The sequence below is a fragment of the Eretmochelys imbricata genome, chromosome 3 (genome assembly GCF_965152235.1).
Source record: "Eretmochelys imbricata isolate rEreImb1 chromosome 3, rEreImb1.hap1, whole genome shotgun sequence".
NCBI lineage: Eukaryota > Metazoa > Chordata > Testudines > Cheloniidae > Eretmochelys > Eretmochelys imbricata.
Window position 1 is genome coordinate 132714927 of NC_135574.1, and position 17430 is coordinate 132732356.

General features: G+C 37.0%; 1 protein-coding gene across 2 annotated transcripts in view; it reads right to left on the reverse strand.

Annotated features, from left to right (window-relative positions):
* PCNX2 (pecanex 2) overlaps positions 1 to 17430 on the reverse strand; it is a 221267-nt gene that overhangs the window by 72319 nt on the left and 131518 nt on the right. For both annotated transcript variants that reach the window (XM_077813415.1, XM_077813416.1), the window contains exons 22-23: positions 8628 to 8738; positions 3451 to 3578 (exon numbers count right to left, since the gene is read on the reverse strand). In XM_077813415.1, coding sequence (XP_077669541.1) covers positions 3451 to 3578; positions 8628 to 8738 — 239 coding nt within the window. The remainder of the gene's footprint in view (positions 1 to 3450; positions 3579 to 8627; positions 8739 to 17430) is intronic.

The window sequence follows — 17430 nt, forward strand, 5'->3', positions numbered from 1 at the left end:
CTCAAAGTTTTACACATATGCACCTATGGCTCTCCCTTACAAAAACTACTGGACAAAATGATTCTTCCTCAGCTAACTCCACATCTAGCTATGAAATGCCAATTCCTTCAACATCTGCTTCTGTATCTACCCATTTAGCTCTTAACAAATATTAGCTATCAATGTATGTAAACTTGGCCTATAGTTTGCATTTTTCTGCACACCCTAAGAAGGGATTTGGGAGGGGCTAGAACAATGTTCCAGTCCAATTCAACTTCCTGCGTCTTTTGTTCTAATAACTTCATAAGATTTTCTATCCCTTAATGCATCAAAAGGCAATCCTTTTGATTTTTTAACTTTTTCTGCATTAGGCAGACCCTTTCATGGAGCAATCCCTGGTATCTACTACAATAGATATTTACATACCAAGGAGCTTAAGAATTTAGATTAGTCTCACTGATTTCAATAGGACAGTTTATGAGGAAGGACTGCTCATGTAAGTAATGTTATGCAGGATCAGACCTAAAGCAGTATTGGTTTGACACTTTCTGATTATCTGCGTCACAGTATTGTATACTATTCTACCTTTAATATAATATTGTGCCCAATTTTTATCTGACAGTGTTTCTTTAAGGCACTCAGGAACGTCTAAATTCAAACTCCCACTCTGCTTAGAAAGCTCAACTATTCATGAAAACAATAAAAGATGGATGTGAAAGTGAAGAAAAGGGGAATCAGAGCCAGAAGTGCTAATGACAAAATAAATATAGATACATGTAAGGTGATTACATAGAAGTTTTGCAGGCTTCCACATGTTCAGGCAAACGTTTATTTCACTTGGATGGCTATCAGAATCTTCTGCAAGACTGTTTTTTCACGTTCATATTAAAAATAGGTGAAAGAGAAGCAAGGAACCATACCACATTTTCTAGTGCGTAATAAAGAACAAATCTGGCAAAAGAATGTGGTCTTCAAACCATGAACAACTTTAAGAAGAAAGACAAAATCTTTAAAAAATTCTGAATGACAAACTTTGAGAAAGGTAGGGACAGATCCCAGCAGGCATAAACTGTCACAGCTCCATTGACTTCAGTGGAACTATGAGAATATACACCACCTAAGGATCTGAGCCTTTGAATACATAGCATTAGTATATGCTACATGTGGGGTGAATTAGTAAGCAAAGGAAGAACTACAGAAGGGCACTAAAAAATGCAGGATGCTTATAAGAAAATATGTACTGCCATATGTGTGCTATTTGTGTAATGAGTAAAAATGACTTGTGGATGAATGAAGACCACTAAGGGTCTAATTCTGCCTTGCTTGTTCACAAAGAGTATTGCTTTAGTCCATGAGTACTCCTAGTGATTTCAGTTGGAATACTTATGGAGTAAGGTACTACTCAATGCAAGCATGAGTGGCAGCATAGGTCTGACAATTACTTAGGAAGACCGAGCCATTTGCTTGGAAATATAAAATGCTACGGAACAAGGATATGCAAAACACAAACACAAGGAGTAAGGGGGAAAATGAACTAAGGAGGCAAAAGTAATAAAGAAGATGAAAATAGAAATTAATGACAAACAGAAACAAGTGTTTTAAATACATGAGAAAGAAAGCACTAGACAAGAACTCAGTCAAATTATCAAGGGGGCAGACTGAAAACTTAATGACAGATGTTAAAGCTGCTCAAAGCCAATCTTCCCCCCTTCCCTCCCCAGTTCTCATAAAGAACCTAAAGTTTGTGTAGATCTTCAAAACTGAATATATTTATTGATTATTTATTTTGAATGAGAGAGAAAGGGCACTGGAATTAAATATTAAAAGGTCTACACCAAGATTTTCAAATTAGAGATACAAATGTTAGGTGCCTAAATAAGTGGCTTGATTTTCCGAGATGACGAGCAGTTGCAGCTCCCATTGACTTTAATAACAGGTGGGAGGTTCTCACTCTCTTTCAAAATCAGTCTAATTATTCAGGCACCTAAACATGGATTTAGGTGCCTAACATCAGGCATCCAAGTTTGAACATTTCGGTGAAAAAAATCAAACCAAAACTACCCATTTCCACCTAGGAATAACCTGAAGATATTCAGATCTCTGACTGTTAGGATTGGCACTATGTACCCCATGCGTTCATGACTGCCAAGTTTGATTCTGTATCTCATATCTCGGAAAGAAGCCACATGCCCTCAAAAAACTCCAGCTGACCTAAAATACAGCAGTCCTTCTGTTTAGCAACACAGGATACCATCTGCCTCAGTTCTCCACTCCATGCACTTGCACTCTAGCTACCTGAGAGATTCTCTCTCCTTCCACTTCTATGACCTCACACAAAAGCTACATTCCACTAGATTCTAGAATGATTAAACTAAGGGATGCTTGTGAGAGCAGGAAACAGAACTTTTACAAGATCTGGACCCAGATTATGAAATCCCCCCTCCCCTCCACAAAAGATGACCAAAAAAAAAAACCCTAATAATTTTTAGAAATAAATACAAACCCTGTTTATTTGACTTCATAATATTCTTCGTTTATTTATTTCTTCAGGCACATTCATTCACACCCATCAACTCACTCACACAAACCAAAACCAACCTAACAGAAAAATCTACAAACTAATCACACTACTTCTCCTACAGGCTGGAAAAGAAACAAAAAGAGACAGTTATTTCTATATTTAAATACGTGGGAGGTGCTCAGATATCATGCTGATGTGAGGCCATATATTGCAGCTGATGCACAAAGTGTGTTGCACTCCTCTTTGGTCTGGCCAATTTCTATTTTGGCTTACATTCTTCACGGTCTGTCCTAAACTACTCTGAGTTTCTGTGTGCTGTTCAACAGCTGCAATACTTTACTCCAAAGCTGGCTGCATGTAAATGGTGGATGAAGGAACTATATATAGTCTGTAAACTGCTTTGAGATCCTACTGGATAAAAGGCACTAAAATAAAATGTACAGAGTCATTATTACATAATTTCTATGTTCTTAAGTTCATTTTCTTGTCCAACTAGAAGACAGAAAACTACAATAAAAAACAACCAAACATGATATCAAACTCTGTAAAAGATTATCTATTAAAAATCATTGCATCAGACTCATCAGTTTGCCCATTCACATTTAGCACTGAGAGTTCCTCACCATCTGCAAACTGGTAAAAATTTGCTAACACTAGCTACTAAAACAATAAAAGACACTTATGATTTCCATAGCTTTGTTGCTGTCTGACTGCAGCAAATGTGATATGACATATGATATGTAAGATCCTGATAATTATTTAAGTAAATTTTAATAAATAACTAAATAAGTATAAAATATTAATACAGTAGGACCAGACCTTAACAAAAAGGTTATCCTCATACCCTGGAGCAACATGTAAAATTATCTTTTAAAAAACAAAAAAAGCAGAAATGAAACTAGTAAGAGCAAAACGTTCCAAACAGGTGTATAAAACTTTAATTGTCTTACTTGTAGTTTTTCTCCCAGAACTTGACTGGTCTGGCATAAGATGTGATAAAAATGACACTACCAAGAAATGGACTCAGTGGAGTAGAAAAGATTGAAGTGGCCAGAGTTTGTAAGAAAAGCATAGCGGAGTCTGAAAAGTTCAAGTTAAGGTAACATGAATGATTTCATCACACTTTTAAATCGTTCTTCAGACAGTCCTCACCTATTTTATTTTTATCATTTTTTGCAAGGTAGGGGAGGAAGCTCTGAAGTCATACACAACAGAACTAATTATCAAAATGAGGACTGTAGCTGTTCAAACTTAAATAGTTCTAATAATGAGGGCCACATGTTTAGGTGAACAAGTTGCAGGGCAGAATGGCTGGCAGCAGAGCCACCACTGTCAGATTTCTGCCAGAGTTTCTCTGTTCCGGGGGTGGAGGTGGAGAGGTTCTCTACCAGACTTCTCCAGCTGCTTTAATGCCATTTACACAACAACCTTAGTGGACCAGAGAATCTGACACAAAGATCTCTTATCCTTAATCACTCTGAGTGAATGCCTGAGCCCAATGAAGGCAATGGGAGTTTTACCACTGGTATCAATGAGTCAAGCATTTCACCCTGTGTTTTTTCCCTCAAGAGCATGGATATATCATCAAACCTACTGGTTTGAAATGAGGCTTTCCAGCAAGTGGAACTTACCCTAGCTTTCATCAGATATTTATTATCACATACTGATTGCCTAATAAAAATCTTCTACATATCATATTTATTGAACTGTCCACAAAGTGGGAAGAAGAGTGCAGGGGAAGTAACACAGGTAAACATGCTGGTGCATGCATTCATGGTTTACTACTTTAAAAATAATTATTATATTATACATTCTAGATGTGTTGAAAACAAGTCTAGGAAACACAATGAAGAGGTGGATAAATATATAAAGAAAGATGTAACAGGAACATGATTTAAAAGACTTGGGAACAAATTCTCATTTTAGTTACACCAGGTCCTTGAATTTCTGGAGAGAACGCTACGTGCAGCCTGTTGGCATGACAGACTCAATTATCCCGTTTTACACCTTACTTGGGGAAAAGGTATTTTATAAAGAACGTACAGCTGCTGGGCAAGTATCAAAGTACTGGGATTACAACACCAATGGTGCCTCTCTGAAACCAGAATTAAGGTCCAATCACTGAAAAGCAATAGTCTTTTGATTCAGCCTATTCTAATAATGGCCAATATATAGATTCTGCAATCTTTGAGAAACTAAAGCTCAATTTGTAATGCATATTTTATTTTAAAATTGAAAAATATTCACATTGCAGTTTTCCAACTAAAAGTCTATTAGCCAAGCTTTGGAAGCAATATGAAGCATTTATGAACAAATATTTAGCAAGAGCTTTCATTGAAAATCCTTAAACTTATTAAAAGAGAGTGATCTGGAATGGTGTCTGAGTGCATTAGTGAGTTTGCAAACTGAGCTGCCCTAAGAGACTAAAAGTTCAAAAACCATCAGAGAGATCATACAGAAGGGCAAAAGTTTGTCAGCAAACTTCAATTGTCATATTACACTGGAATCATAACCTATACTGGTTCTGAAAGATAAAGAATTATTTGCAAGTGTCAGATAAGAGGAGTGATCAGAGGAGCTGAAAAGATGGGAGGAAAACAAGGAGCACAGATAATGACAAAGTAATTAACATAAAAACAGTCAATATGATGAGCTAGGACTTTTGGGACTTCACTGTGAAATGTTTACATTAAAGGTACAGCTCAAACAATAGCAACCTTTGGGTTCTCTTCCAGCCAAATGACATAATCATTATTATATGTAACTTGGAAGACAATTCTCATTTGACTTTTTGGAGAGCGGTTTTAATTAAGAGGGTCACATACATAAACAGATCAAAGGAGCAGGTAACAGGACAATACCTTCTTTCTTTAAATTGGGGGATCTTCTGATAATATTTGTATCCTACATGCTCTACGTTTTCCAGATTTCAGGACAGGGAATTTGTTTTGTTGCACATACTTTACAATAGCTAAAGTGTTATGAATATTTATGGAAAATGATAAATAATTTTCTAATTAAGTTCATTTCTAAATATTCCTTACCTCACTTTGATGTGTAGTGTGGGAAATTATTTTTGTCTGTGATCAGATACTTTTAACTCATAGCAACTGATGTATTTTTATTAGGTTCTCTTGTGTTTGGTAGCAATGCACTGATTATGTTCAAGTATTATTATGCTACTATGGTATTATAGTACTTTTATTGCAATGAATTTAAAATTCCCATATTATGTTTCAGTTCATTTTCCCTGTGCACCATCTTCTTTATGACTGCTGTATTCATCCCTTTGCAGAAGGCACACATAAGACCCTCCATGCTACAGAACATCCATAATACGCCCACTTGGGGCAAAGATGGACAAAGCAGATATTAGCGGCTTCCACAAATTCCCACAAAACCTGCATGGTCTTATTTTAGGGCAGCAAGGAAGAGAAGACTAAAACTGGCTAAGGGAGAGGGAAACTGGATCTGAGTTTTGCCAGAACCAGTAGTTGTGAAATCTTACAGAGTGGTCATGGAGGGGTTATTATAAATAGGTTTCCATCTACGTGCATATATTGAAGGCTGGAATAGTGATTGCTGAGGTGTTACTCTACAGCCCATGATATGTTGGGCTTTGGGCGGATTCCATCCCTTCCAACCCATACACACAACCTGAGTCTTAAAGGCTTCCTTCTGAGTTCAGCACTAGAGTCACAGGTCTCTGGGTGGCAGCAACTGGAAAAAGGAGATGGGGCAGATGGCTGCTTTTGGCTTCCTTCTCTGATATCAGAGCAGGAACCACAAGGCAGCAGTGGTGGCACATCTGAAACTGTGTAATCTGAAATACTAATAATTCTGCTCTTGATCCCACAGCCATTTTATTCATGTAAAGCTCCCATGGACTTCTAATTATATTACCATCAGCAATGAGGTTGGAATTTATGGAGTTGTCTAGTTTTATGTACAAAGGAAACTAAAACCATTTTAGAGTAACAGCCGTGTTAGTCTGTATTCGCAAAAAGAAAAGGAGTACTTGTGGCACCTTAGAGACTAACCAATTTATTTGAGCATGAGCTTTCGTGAGCTACAGCTCACTTCATCGGATGCAGTGAGCTGTAGCTCACGAAAGCTTATGCTCAAATAAATTGGTTAGTCTCTAAGGTGCCACAAGTAGTCCTTTTCTTTTTGTAAAACCATTTTAGGCTCTTAAGTCACTTAAATGCTTTAGAAAATATTATCCTACATTCATTAGTAACGGTTTGTGGGGCTGGCCCTGCTCTATAGTTCTCATATTCCCAACAAACTCACTAAGACTTCCAAAGCCCATTTGTTCACTTAGAGTTGTTATGTAAATTATATACATAATAGAAGCAGCAAGATGATCTCATTATCTTCACAGGTAACGTTACAATGGTTCATAGCATGGGAGGGAAAGTATTTACTATATTAAGTTCTGTGGAAAAGGTTCCACAAAGCAAATAAAAATGTTAGGAAAGCACTTTTCATATGATGATGGAAATAAGTGCCATTACTAGTCTTTTGGTTTTAAGGGTCAGGAAATAGAAAATTGGCAAGTTTCAAAATGATTACTGCACGCACCAAACCTGTATACCTCTGAAAACTAAAAACTGCTTACATCAAGCACACAACAAATCCCAGTGGTCCTTAGTGTGTTCATTTGAATGCCTCTATACATATACATGCAAGAACATTAAAATAAATGCATGTTATGTTTGGTTTACTGTGTGATCTCTCACTGGTTTTTTTTTTGGTTTTTTAAATGAAAGATATTATGTTAATGTAACATTCCGATTGGGAATTTACCTGAACGTAATGCAGTCAATTCCAAGTTATGGTTCCCAGATCAACCATACTGTAATTTGGCTGTCTTGTGCATATGTAGCATTTTTGCATTATTCTTAATGGGGATGATGCATAAAAGTTAATAGAAAATTCCATGCATATATACAAAAGGACAGAGTTATTGTTGTTGTGGGAACAGTAACTTATTCATGTGAATTCTTAACCATAACATTACATTAAGATACTGTTTTGCATTTAACAAGGATATCGTTAACTTAAATAATAGATAGCCAATCTAAATGTACTTCAACAATAACTACATAAATCAACTAAATCCTATTCAGTAACTGCCTTACTTTAGAAAAAATCCTACTTAGGGATTTTATTAACGTTAAAGTTACTGTCACTACAAAATAATTGCATTTGAAGAGAAATCTTGTTAAAGTATAATCTTCGGTTTTGAAATGTTCTGCTAAATAACTTAAAATAAACTTTTAAATTGCAATTTCTAGATACAAATAGGGACTCAAATTAATACAGAATGTGGATTTTGATGATGGCTCTTGCTATGCCTCCTGCTTCAAAATTGGTTGGAGTCAGCTTTACTTTTACTATTAAATTTTGTTAATAATGTCTTTTTGGAATCTTTCCTTTTGGGAGCTATTGTAAGTACATTTCCAGCTATCCTATGATATTTCATGTCTTAGAACCAAAAGTGGAAAATTTTAAAAGAAGAAAACTTCCCAACCCACTCAATGGAAAATTTGTATAAAAGAAAATCAAAGTCAGATTACGATTAAGACGGGAAAAATTTAGAAGGATGCAACAGGGAAAAACCAGATGAAGCAAATCCCTGCATTCAGACATTAGCCAGGGCTAACTGTTAAAAGGATTAACATTTTAGAACCCAATCCTCAGGATGCTCACCACCCCACAAGAACAGCATTATAAAGAAGACAAAGATGGAGATATTGTACTGAGAATACTTTTTCTACACAAGGCACACTAAGTGTTGTGCTGGGATGAGAAAGAACATTATAAGAAAAGATAATTGGCTGAATATGAATGGTGAAGAAGGAAATAGCATTAAACATCCTGGTCCAAATTCTGCTCAATTCCCCAGTTGCAATTCCTAATGCAGTCAATAGCTGCATCCAAATAACAGAGAAAAACTGGGTCCCCTCTGTCTAAGGAGACCTTATTAGAAGTAACATGGTGTCCCAGAATCAGTGTAAAATATTTTCAGTTTTTTATTAAATATTACTCTCTTTGTTCAAACCCTGTAGAATCATGAACAGTGAAACTGGGAGTAAGTACAAACAAAAAATCTGTAAAGGATATGAGGTATTGAGAAGAGCTGAGCGAACACGTGAAATGAAGAGCCCCAAGCAATCTGCCAGGGAGCAATGTACGTCATAACAAACTGTAATTTTTGCAGTAGATCCCACAGCTGAAAACAAGAGAAAGAAAAAAAAATATGACATTTACAGGTATGAAGGTAATTTCAACAGTAAAATTTTAAAATTCTAAATCCTTTACCATTGTGCATTGTATGGTAACTGTACTGGAGTGAACAAAATTCAGTTTCTATTGTGCTACTTTGTTCATTGATTAAGGTCCTGAAATAGGAAGATGCTTAATAGGAAGATGTATTTAACTTTAAGCACAATTAGTCTCATTAACTTCTCAAGTGTTTAAATTTAGATACATGCTTAAGTACCTAGCTGAACTGTGGCCTAAGTGATTTTCTTTTAAAAGCATCTGTGCTCAAAGAGGGAGTAAAACTGTACCATTATGTGCTAACTTGGTTATCTTGCTAACTTATATGATTATGCATTAACTTCTATGATATTCATTTAGCACCACCAGGGAAAATTGAAGAATAGGCATATAGACAGCTGAAGAATAGGCATGTTTCTGCTAGCAGAGATTCCCTTATTAAATTGGGACCTCTTGGATCTAAATCGATACACAGCCTAATCATCGTAAGTCTTCTGAGATTTGTGTCTATCAATTTCCTTTCACGTCTTCAGATGTTCTTGTCAGAGAAACAAAAAACACATTCTGTTAAATTATACTTCTTAAGAAGTTCTAACATATTCATTTACAAAGCCAGAGAAAAATATGCTGTTCTTTTTACTGTGCATGATAATATGGTAGAAAAGGTTAGAGATAACTATGTTGGGAACAACAGTCAATCTGTAACAGGTGTTCAGTAAAGCAAACTGGAACACTTCATACAATGTACCACACAGCCGCGACAGGATGGCAAAGAACATTGGTTTTGACTTTTGTAAAACATACATGGTGACGCTATTGCTAGCTCCCTACTCAAGAACAACACATATCTATTTCATGAAGTAGTAGATTTTTACCCTCAGCTCCCTCCGCAAAGGCCCGGAGCAGAAATTTTGTGCTGACTAGACTGGGTCATCAACAGACTCATATTGCAGTGTTGTCACCTGACAAATTATGGACAAGCTTTGGCCTTCAACCAGAGTTGGTATGAAGCACACATGCACTGTATGTGAGAACAAAACAGGAGTGTACGCAACACTTCATAACATTGTAGCAACACATCCTGAACAAGCATTTTGTACCTACTACTTATTTTGACTGATGAAATGAAAAAACAGGACATTTTAGACCTCCCAATAAAAGCCTGACAGACACAGAGGCTATGATTTCACTGCAGAGCTCATTCAAGTTATCTACACCTGAGTTACTTCTCCTGAGTTAGTCTAGCTCAAGTGAGAGCATTCACACTGCAAAATAATACTTGATCTGCTGTGTCCATTCTGGCGCTGCACTCATTTATGTGTGGCACAAAGACTTGTGGAGGCATATCCCATAGTTCTTGCTGCTGCAGCAAGCTGAGTTGCTCTAATGAATTCTTTCTCAGTGAAGAAGTGGGAGAACTTGTCTTTCCTTTGCAGGCACACCAGCGGAACTGTCAGAATGCATTGGAGGACTAGTGGCACTTAAGGGTGGTTGTATTAGCAGCTGATGAGTTGTCCAAACTGAGCTATAGCCGATTCCCCCTGACAGGCCAGTCAACTCAAGGTAAAAGCAACACCCCATACTTGAGTTTTTGCATGTGTGTGGGGAATGGGACTCAAGGTAGCAGCAACACTCTAACTATTTTTGCTATAAAGACAAGTCCAGACATCATTTGAGAAACCAGGATAGTCCTGGTAAAACCAGGTTGTATGGTCTCTCTAAAACAAACCTTCATTACCCTCCCCCAAATTTCTGTTGTGGGGCTTTGCTTTGTTTGTTTTGGTACATTAGAAATTCAGGTCTAGTCTACCTTGTTTCCTCTGTAAGACAAATCAAAGGAAGGACAAATCAAATGCACAACTACAAAATGGGGAATAATGGGTTAAGCGGTAGTAGTAACAAAAAGGAGCTGGGTGTTGTGGTGAATCAGAAACTGAATATGACTCAAAAATGTGATGCAGTTACTAAAAAGGCTAATATCATTCTAGGAGTTAACAAGAAGTGTGTCATATATAAGGTAACATGTTACCTTATATATGACACACTTCTTGTTTACTCCTAGAATGATATTAGCCTTTTTAGTAACTGCATCACATTTTTGAGTCATATATATATGGGAGATAACTGTCCCACTCTCTTTGCCATAGGTGAGTCCTCAGGTGGAGTGTCCCCAATTCTGGGTGCCACACTTTAGGAAAGATGTGGAGAAATCGGAGAGAGTCCAGGGGAGATCCACAAAAGTGACAAAGGATTTAGAAAACCCGACCTATAAGGAAAGGTTAAAAAAATGGGCCTGCCTAGTCTTGAGAACAGAAGACTGAGAGGGACGTGATAACAATCTTCAGATATACTAAGGGTGTTATACAAAAAACACAGTGACCAATTATTCTCCATGTTCACTGAAGGTCGGACAAGAAGTAATGGGCTTAATCTGCAACAATCTCTAGAACAGGCTTCTAAGGCAGGTTGTGGACTCCCCATTGTGACAAATACGGCAATTTCCTGCAATAACTTTGGAAAATCTTGTTGAATTAAGTTTAAATAGCTTTGGAGTCTATTGTATTATAAAGGCAAAGTTTATGTATTATTGTGATTTTCTAAATGTAGCTTCTCCAGGGTGTGGTGATGCGGCCAGTGGAAACCCTGGGAAGTACTATGCATTTCAAAGAACTACTTTAAACAATGTGTCAGACAAGAAGGAACTTTCAGGACAAACAAAATTAAGTGGGTTTCTTGGTGGTGGGGTGGGGAATACAAATTCCCACCTCCAGACCCAATCTTTTGATGCCGCACCCTGAAGAGAGAACCATTGGCTGGATGATTACTTATTCACAGTATCTGCAAATCAAAGACCCAGACTATACAAAAGAAAGGGTAACCCATGTTCTGAGCAAAAGCTGTTACAAACCTGTGACCACAGAAAAACCCCTTGGTGGGGTTTGAAGGAATGAATCCTGCCAGAGCCGTTGTTGGAGTTGGGGATGATCTCTGGTAAGCCTATTAACATGTGTGTAAGTTCTTTTATAGTATTTAATATGTTTTCTCTATAACACTTTCACCTTAAGAATAAATGTGCTTGCTTAGAAAGGGCTGTGCAGTTGCTTATAGCTGTGGGCAATTATGTTGTTCATGGCCTTCAAAGAGTAGAGACAGCACAGACACTGGCCTGGTTAGGCCACCTAGCTTGTTGGGGAGCTCACAGTGTAGGCAGGGAACTGTGCAGCCCCTGACCTGTAACACCCATTTCTGGAGGACAGATTGGACAAACACACCTGTCAGGGATCATTTAGGTTTACTTGGTCCTACCTCACTTCAGGGGGCTAGAGGTCTCTTCCAGTCCTACATTTCTAGGATTTTATGACTTTGACTGGAGGACTATGACATTAAATATGGCATGCAAGTGAAACCTGATTGAGAGTAGAGTAGACTTTTATTCAGGCTGTTTAATCCTCTGGGTTTTTTGTTTGTTTGTTTGTTTGTTTGTTTAACATCTAGACATCTGAAATGCTTGACTGAACAGCTGGGGAGGGGGTCTATCTTTTCTTAAAAGCTAACAACTCAAATTTGAGACCTTCAAAAATACAAAGTGAAACTATGGTAAAAACTACAAAGGTCTGCTTGTTTCATACTGAAAATCACAATCCCACAAATCAGCCCAAATGCACTCAAAATGCAGTCAGCGTTCACCGAATGGTTCTCAAACATCAGCAAACATAGTTCAAGTTTTGGGTTGTAATAAAACCTAAACTAGGGGGAGCCTCTTCCGGTTTTGTGTTTCATTCATTTTATGAATCTCTAATATCTACACTGTCTTCCAAAACAGAAGGTTCTCAGTAGGTCTTGGCTCTCTGCTGCCTGTTACCCACAACCTCCACTGCTACTTCTGCTAGAAGGAGAAAGGATGCTCTCTCCATCCAGCCACTTCATAAGCTCAATGCCCTCTTCCTCCAGAAGCAAAGAGGAGGACAAATCAAAAAGAGCTGCTCTCCCCACTGGCCATTTCCTGAACTTTCTGCTATTTGCCATCACACAACTAATGGTTCTTAGAGATGGGTGGTGGAGTGTGTTACCAATTTCAAAAAAATTACATGTAAAAAGGGAAATTCTAGTGAGTTTTCCTTATTCTGCAGAATCCCTTAATAATGATGTAGCCTCTAGCACTTTTCATAATCTGACAATATTTACCAGAGGAGTTGTCACCTTCATTCATTAAGCAACCACAATATAAAGAATCAGGAGCTAAAGAGTTTCCTTTGCCAGATCAACCTGAACAGGTTTTATACATCACTTGTTTCACCTAGATCAGAAATTACACCAAATACATTCTTCTATGCCTAGCTTGAGAACTCAAAGGATTTACACAATGATGATATTTTTGCTTCACAAAGATACTGAAGCAGCTAAAATTTGCCTCTCCAAACACAATCCTCAACCACACAAGCAATATCATTGACTTCTATTGGTAGCACTCATATATCATTCTTCAATTAAAGATAAGGTGCTGCCAATTTAAAAGAAAAGGTTAAAATTTTTGTAAATGACCAGAAATATATAAACTTACACTTACTAAAGCTTTTCTTTTATTTTGGCTGGGAAAGTTGGTAATTAAATTTGCTCTTGATAGGTTTACTGTAATATTAGATCACAAGAATGAAGTCTCTTATCTGTTGTGAAAGCTTTTTTTTTTTTTAAAAAAAATACAATGCTGAATTTTTGCCGATAAGCAGAAGAAACTCCATGACCTCTCCCTTGGAGCTGCATAAAGGATGGAGTTTCTAATTCAGACTACCTCTATCCCAATATGGGATGGGTTAGCAAAGCATATTCTTTAGATCTTGAGTGTTTTGTACAGTTCACTAAGCAGAGGAATTAAATATTATTTAGGGGAAGTAAAGTTTTAGTGTTCCCAGATGTTACTCATCTGATATTTTTGCACAGCAACCAGTTTCTTGCTTTTCAATTAGTAAAAATTACTAATATATTCAGTGACTTTAAACTACTGCATTCCTTTCACTGTAAAGTAAGAAAGCAGAACAAATAGATTTTATTTATATCTATTTTATACAGACATGCACTTTATTATACTGATCATCTTTAAAGTCTTCTGTATGGTAAAGCTGCTAACAACTACAAAATTCTTCCTCATAAGAAATATCTTCTGAGTTAAATGTACATCAAAGAGAAAGAAGAGCTAAACGCCCTGATCTGTAAAGATGTTTTTTTGTGTATGACTATTTTTGCCTTGTTGTACATACCAGATAAAATTCTGTGGGTTAATTCAATAGCAAGATTGCATAATTACAGTTACTTACATTAAAGTTGTCTTGCAGCATTTGAAATACATTTTTGTTTGTTTAATTATCTCCTTGTCTCAGGTCGTGGTGGGCTTCTAGCATCAGTGTAGCAAATATTAGTTCATTTAATAAACTGTGATTGAAGTTGATAAGGATACTTTGCAAGGCGTCTACCTTGCAAAAGTTTTTGCCCGCATGGACCTTTCCACCTGTGTGACATCCAGTGAGAATTTGTGTGGGCTAGATATCTTTGTAGGACTGGGGCTAAATAAAGCATAAAAATTGAATTTATCTGCCATATTTAATTGTTGTAAAAATTAGTTGGTTAAAACAGAAAACAATTTAAAATATATTTGTATGCTTCATGTGCAACACAAATCGCCTCTAAAACCAGAGTCTTTAAATACAGAAACAATTTTTACTCCACTGGAACTGGATGTCTTAGGGTTCCACTTCTTAAAATTTCAGTTTAGGCATGGAGGATTCTGGGCTCAGACTTTCTAATGTTTCTTTGGCATTTAATTTTCCACATGTTCTAACAGTTCTACTTGACTGACTGGTACCATCTTATGTGTTTGGACTAAAATCTGTATTTGTAGGCCTAATTATTTGTACTGTATCTTCCTGTTTATATATGAACATATTTCCATATAAATTAACAAAAATATTTCTTTTTTTTTTTTAAATGGTCAACTTTTTTTATGTGGTAAATACTAAATTAAAACCGGCTGAAACTATTGTTCGTTTGTTTTTGTTATACTGACATTTGCAACAGAGCTGATTATGTCCCCAGTTCATAGCCTAATGTCATTTGAAACACATGCCTCCTCTGAAATCTTGGAAAACAGGATTTACTGGAAATAGTAATACTTTACAGTGCTACGAGCCATTATAACATTCTGTTGGCATAATTTGAATAGAAAAATCAATTTGAATCAGCAACAAACCCCTATTTGCATCTGCAAAGCTTGAAGCCTTTATTCTGTATGATCACATGATGCTCACCTAAATGAGACATGTACCATTAATGCATTAATAGAGTGCTCACTATTTTAATAAAAAATGGAAGAAGGAAACTGAGTTAACATTTATCCTCTTCAGAGGTTACCTTGTTAATTCTTGCTATATAATGTGGTTCAGCAGCAAATTAAAAAAACGGATACATAAAAATACTTATTATTAATCTCATAAATCTTTTTAAAAAATGCAACATATCAGACAGGGAGGGAGGGTGATCAGTCTGGGGTACTGGGAGTTGTGCCTTCTAAGCTCTATTTGTGACTCTGTCACTGCCTTGCTGCGTGATTTTAGGCAAGTCACTTAACTTTGCTGCATCTGAGTTTATCATCTGTAAAGGTTTCAGAGTAGCAGCCATGTTAGTCTGTATTCACAAAAAGAAAAGGAGTAGTTGTGGCACCTTAGAAACTAACAAATTTATTTGAGCATAAGCTTTCATGAGCTACAGCTCACTTCATCTGTAAAGTGGCTATTACATTTACCTAACACACAAGCATGCTGTGAGGGTTTATCATGGCAAAGTTATCTGCATAACGCTAATAATCTGCTCTCTACATGTGCTGATCTCCCACTGATATCAACAGGAGTTCAACACACAGTGAACTCCACCCCTTTGCAGGGGGCCCTGCAAAAGTCCTCCACAACCTAGAAGCCCCACAGCACCTGGATATGGATGGCAGAGTGACTACATGCAGGTCTTCTGCATTTCTTGTGTACCAGAGAAGTGCGAAATTTGCAGGATGGGTGTATTTCATCAATAGGGACAGGAGAGGATCTATGTAAAGATTCACCCTTAAAGATCAGAGACAAGTCTTCTGCCTTTAATGTTTGTAAGGTCCTTTGAAATTTACAGATGAAAGGCACAGTATAAAAACATACAGCAGTAACATCAGTCTTCCAAGCTCTGTAATCTTAGTGCCACAGAGCGTAATAAATTTATCTGGCAGAGAATGACATAAGCAGCAGTAGACAAACCATGTATGTCTTATCTTGGGGAAATGGCAATTTTCATTCCTGTAGAAAGAAATCCATTGCTTGTGGGTGAAACTAAAAAGCTTTCCCAGGGATTTGGAACTAGCCAGTGCAGCCTACAAAATGGGCAGGGTTAGCCAGAATAGGCCAGGTGGCAGATGCATTGATTTAGCATTTCTCCTGGGGTGTATCTATGAGCATGGCTACTATGGAGCACCACTTGGAACTAAAAAGTGTATTCCCCAGCTGGAGCTTAGGGAAAGCTTGGTGATCACCTTTGTTAAGACCTGATGTAAAGAGCTGCACAGAAGAAGCCATTTGTAGTGCACATCATATTTTTGAGTGCCATCTACTGGCACCTAATTTTTAGCTATTGACAAATACGATACAGAACACTCATAATAACAACCTTCTCTCCCCTGGAGAGTTGCTACTCTCATCAGTACAGTGTGTGTGTGTAAAGTGTACCACGCTATACTGCTAATGGTGTGTTTGTCCCATTTTTATGCGTTGCCTTAGTTCCTTTTTAAAAAAAAAAACCTTAAAATTCGGGGACTGTGTCAGGAAAAAAGTCTAATGTGGAGGTCAGTGATGGAAGGATGAATGAAAATAAGTTAAACTACATCTCCAATATAAAAAAGGAAACATGAACTGTTAAACTCAGGGATTATCCTGTCAAATATCAGATGTAGCCTTGGGTATTTTTGCTCAACAGAAAGTGTCTTATCAGGGACTTATATGCCAGATATCAAAAAGTTGAGGAAACAGCTGTGAGCTAAGAGGGTACAGCTGATTAAAACACTGGATTTTAGTATGCATGAAAGGCCAGAAATGGATTAGAATCTGAATTAATGATTTAGTGCCAGAAGCTTTTAATTGAAAGATCAGAATTACGGAAGGGGACTGAAAACTGGAAGGGAAAAAGAAAAGAATCAGGATTCTGTCTTACACTAGTAACTAAAATCACAGAAACTTGCAGGTTAACCACAGGTTCTGTAGTCTGTATCCACAAAGACAATCCAAAAGGTCCAAAATGTTAATTAGTGGGCTATAGCAAAGCAAGAAAATGGTCAAGGATAACACTGTCATAAAATGGTGAAAAATAAGACGATATGCATAAATTTCACTCTCCTTGAGGGAATCATGGTAAGGATGTTAAATTCTTACAGAATTAAGCCTAATCTGAACAAGTTTGGCAGGTTGTTACTGCCTGGCTCTCTTAGTTGGAGTTGCTGTGACATGAGGATCATCTTTCAGTAATACATGACATATGGTACTAAAGCAAAGAGAGGTTATATTAAAAAAGGAAACCATTAAAAATAAAAAGTGACAAAATGTTACTACTCTGAAAATTCAGGG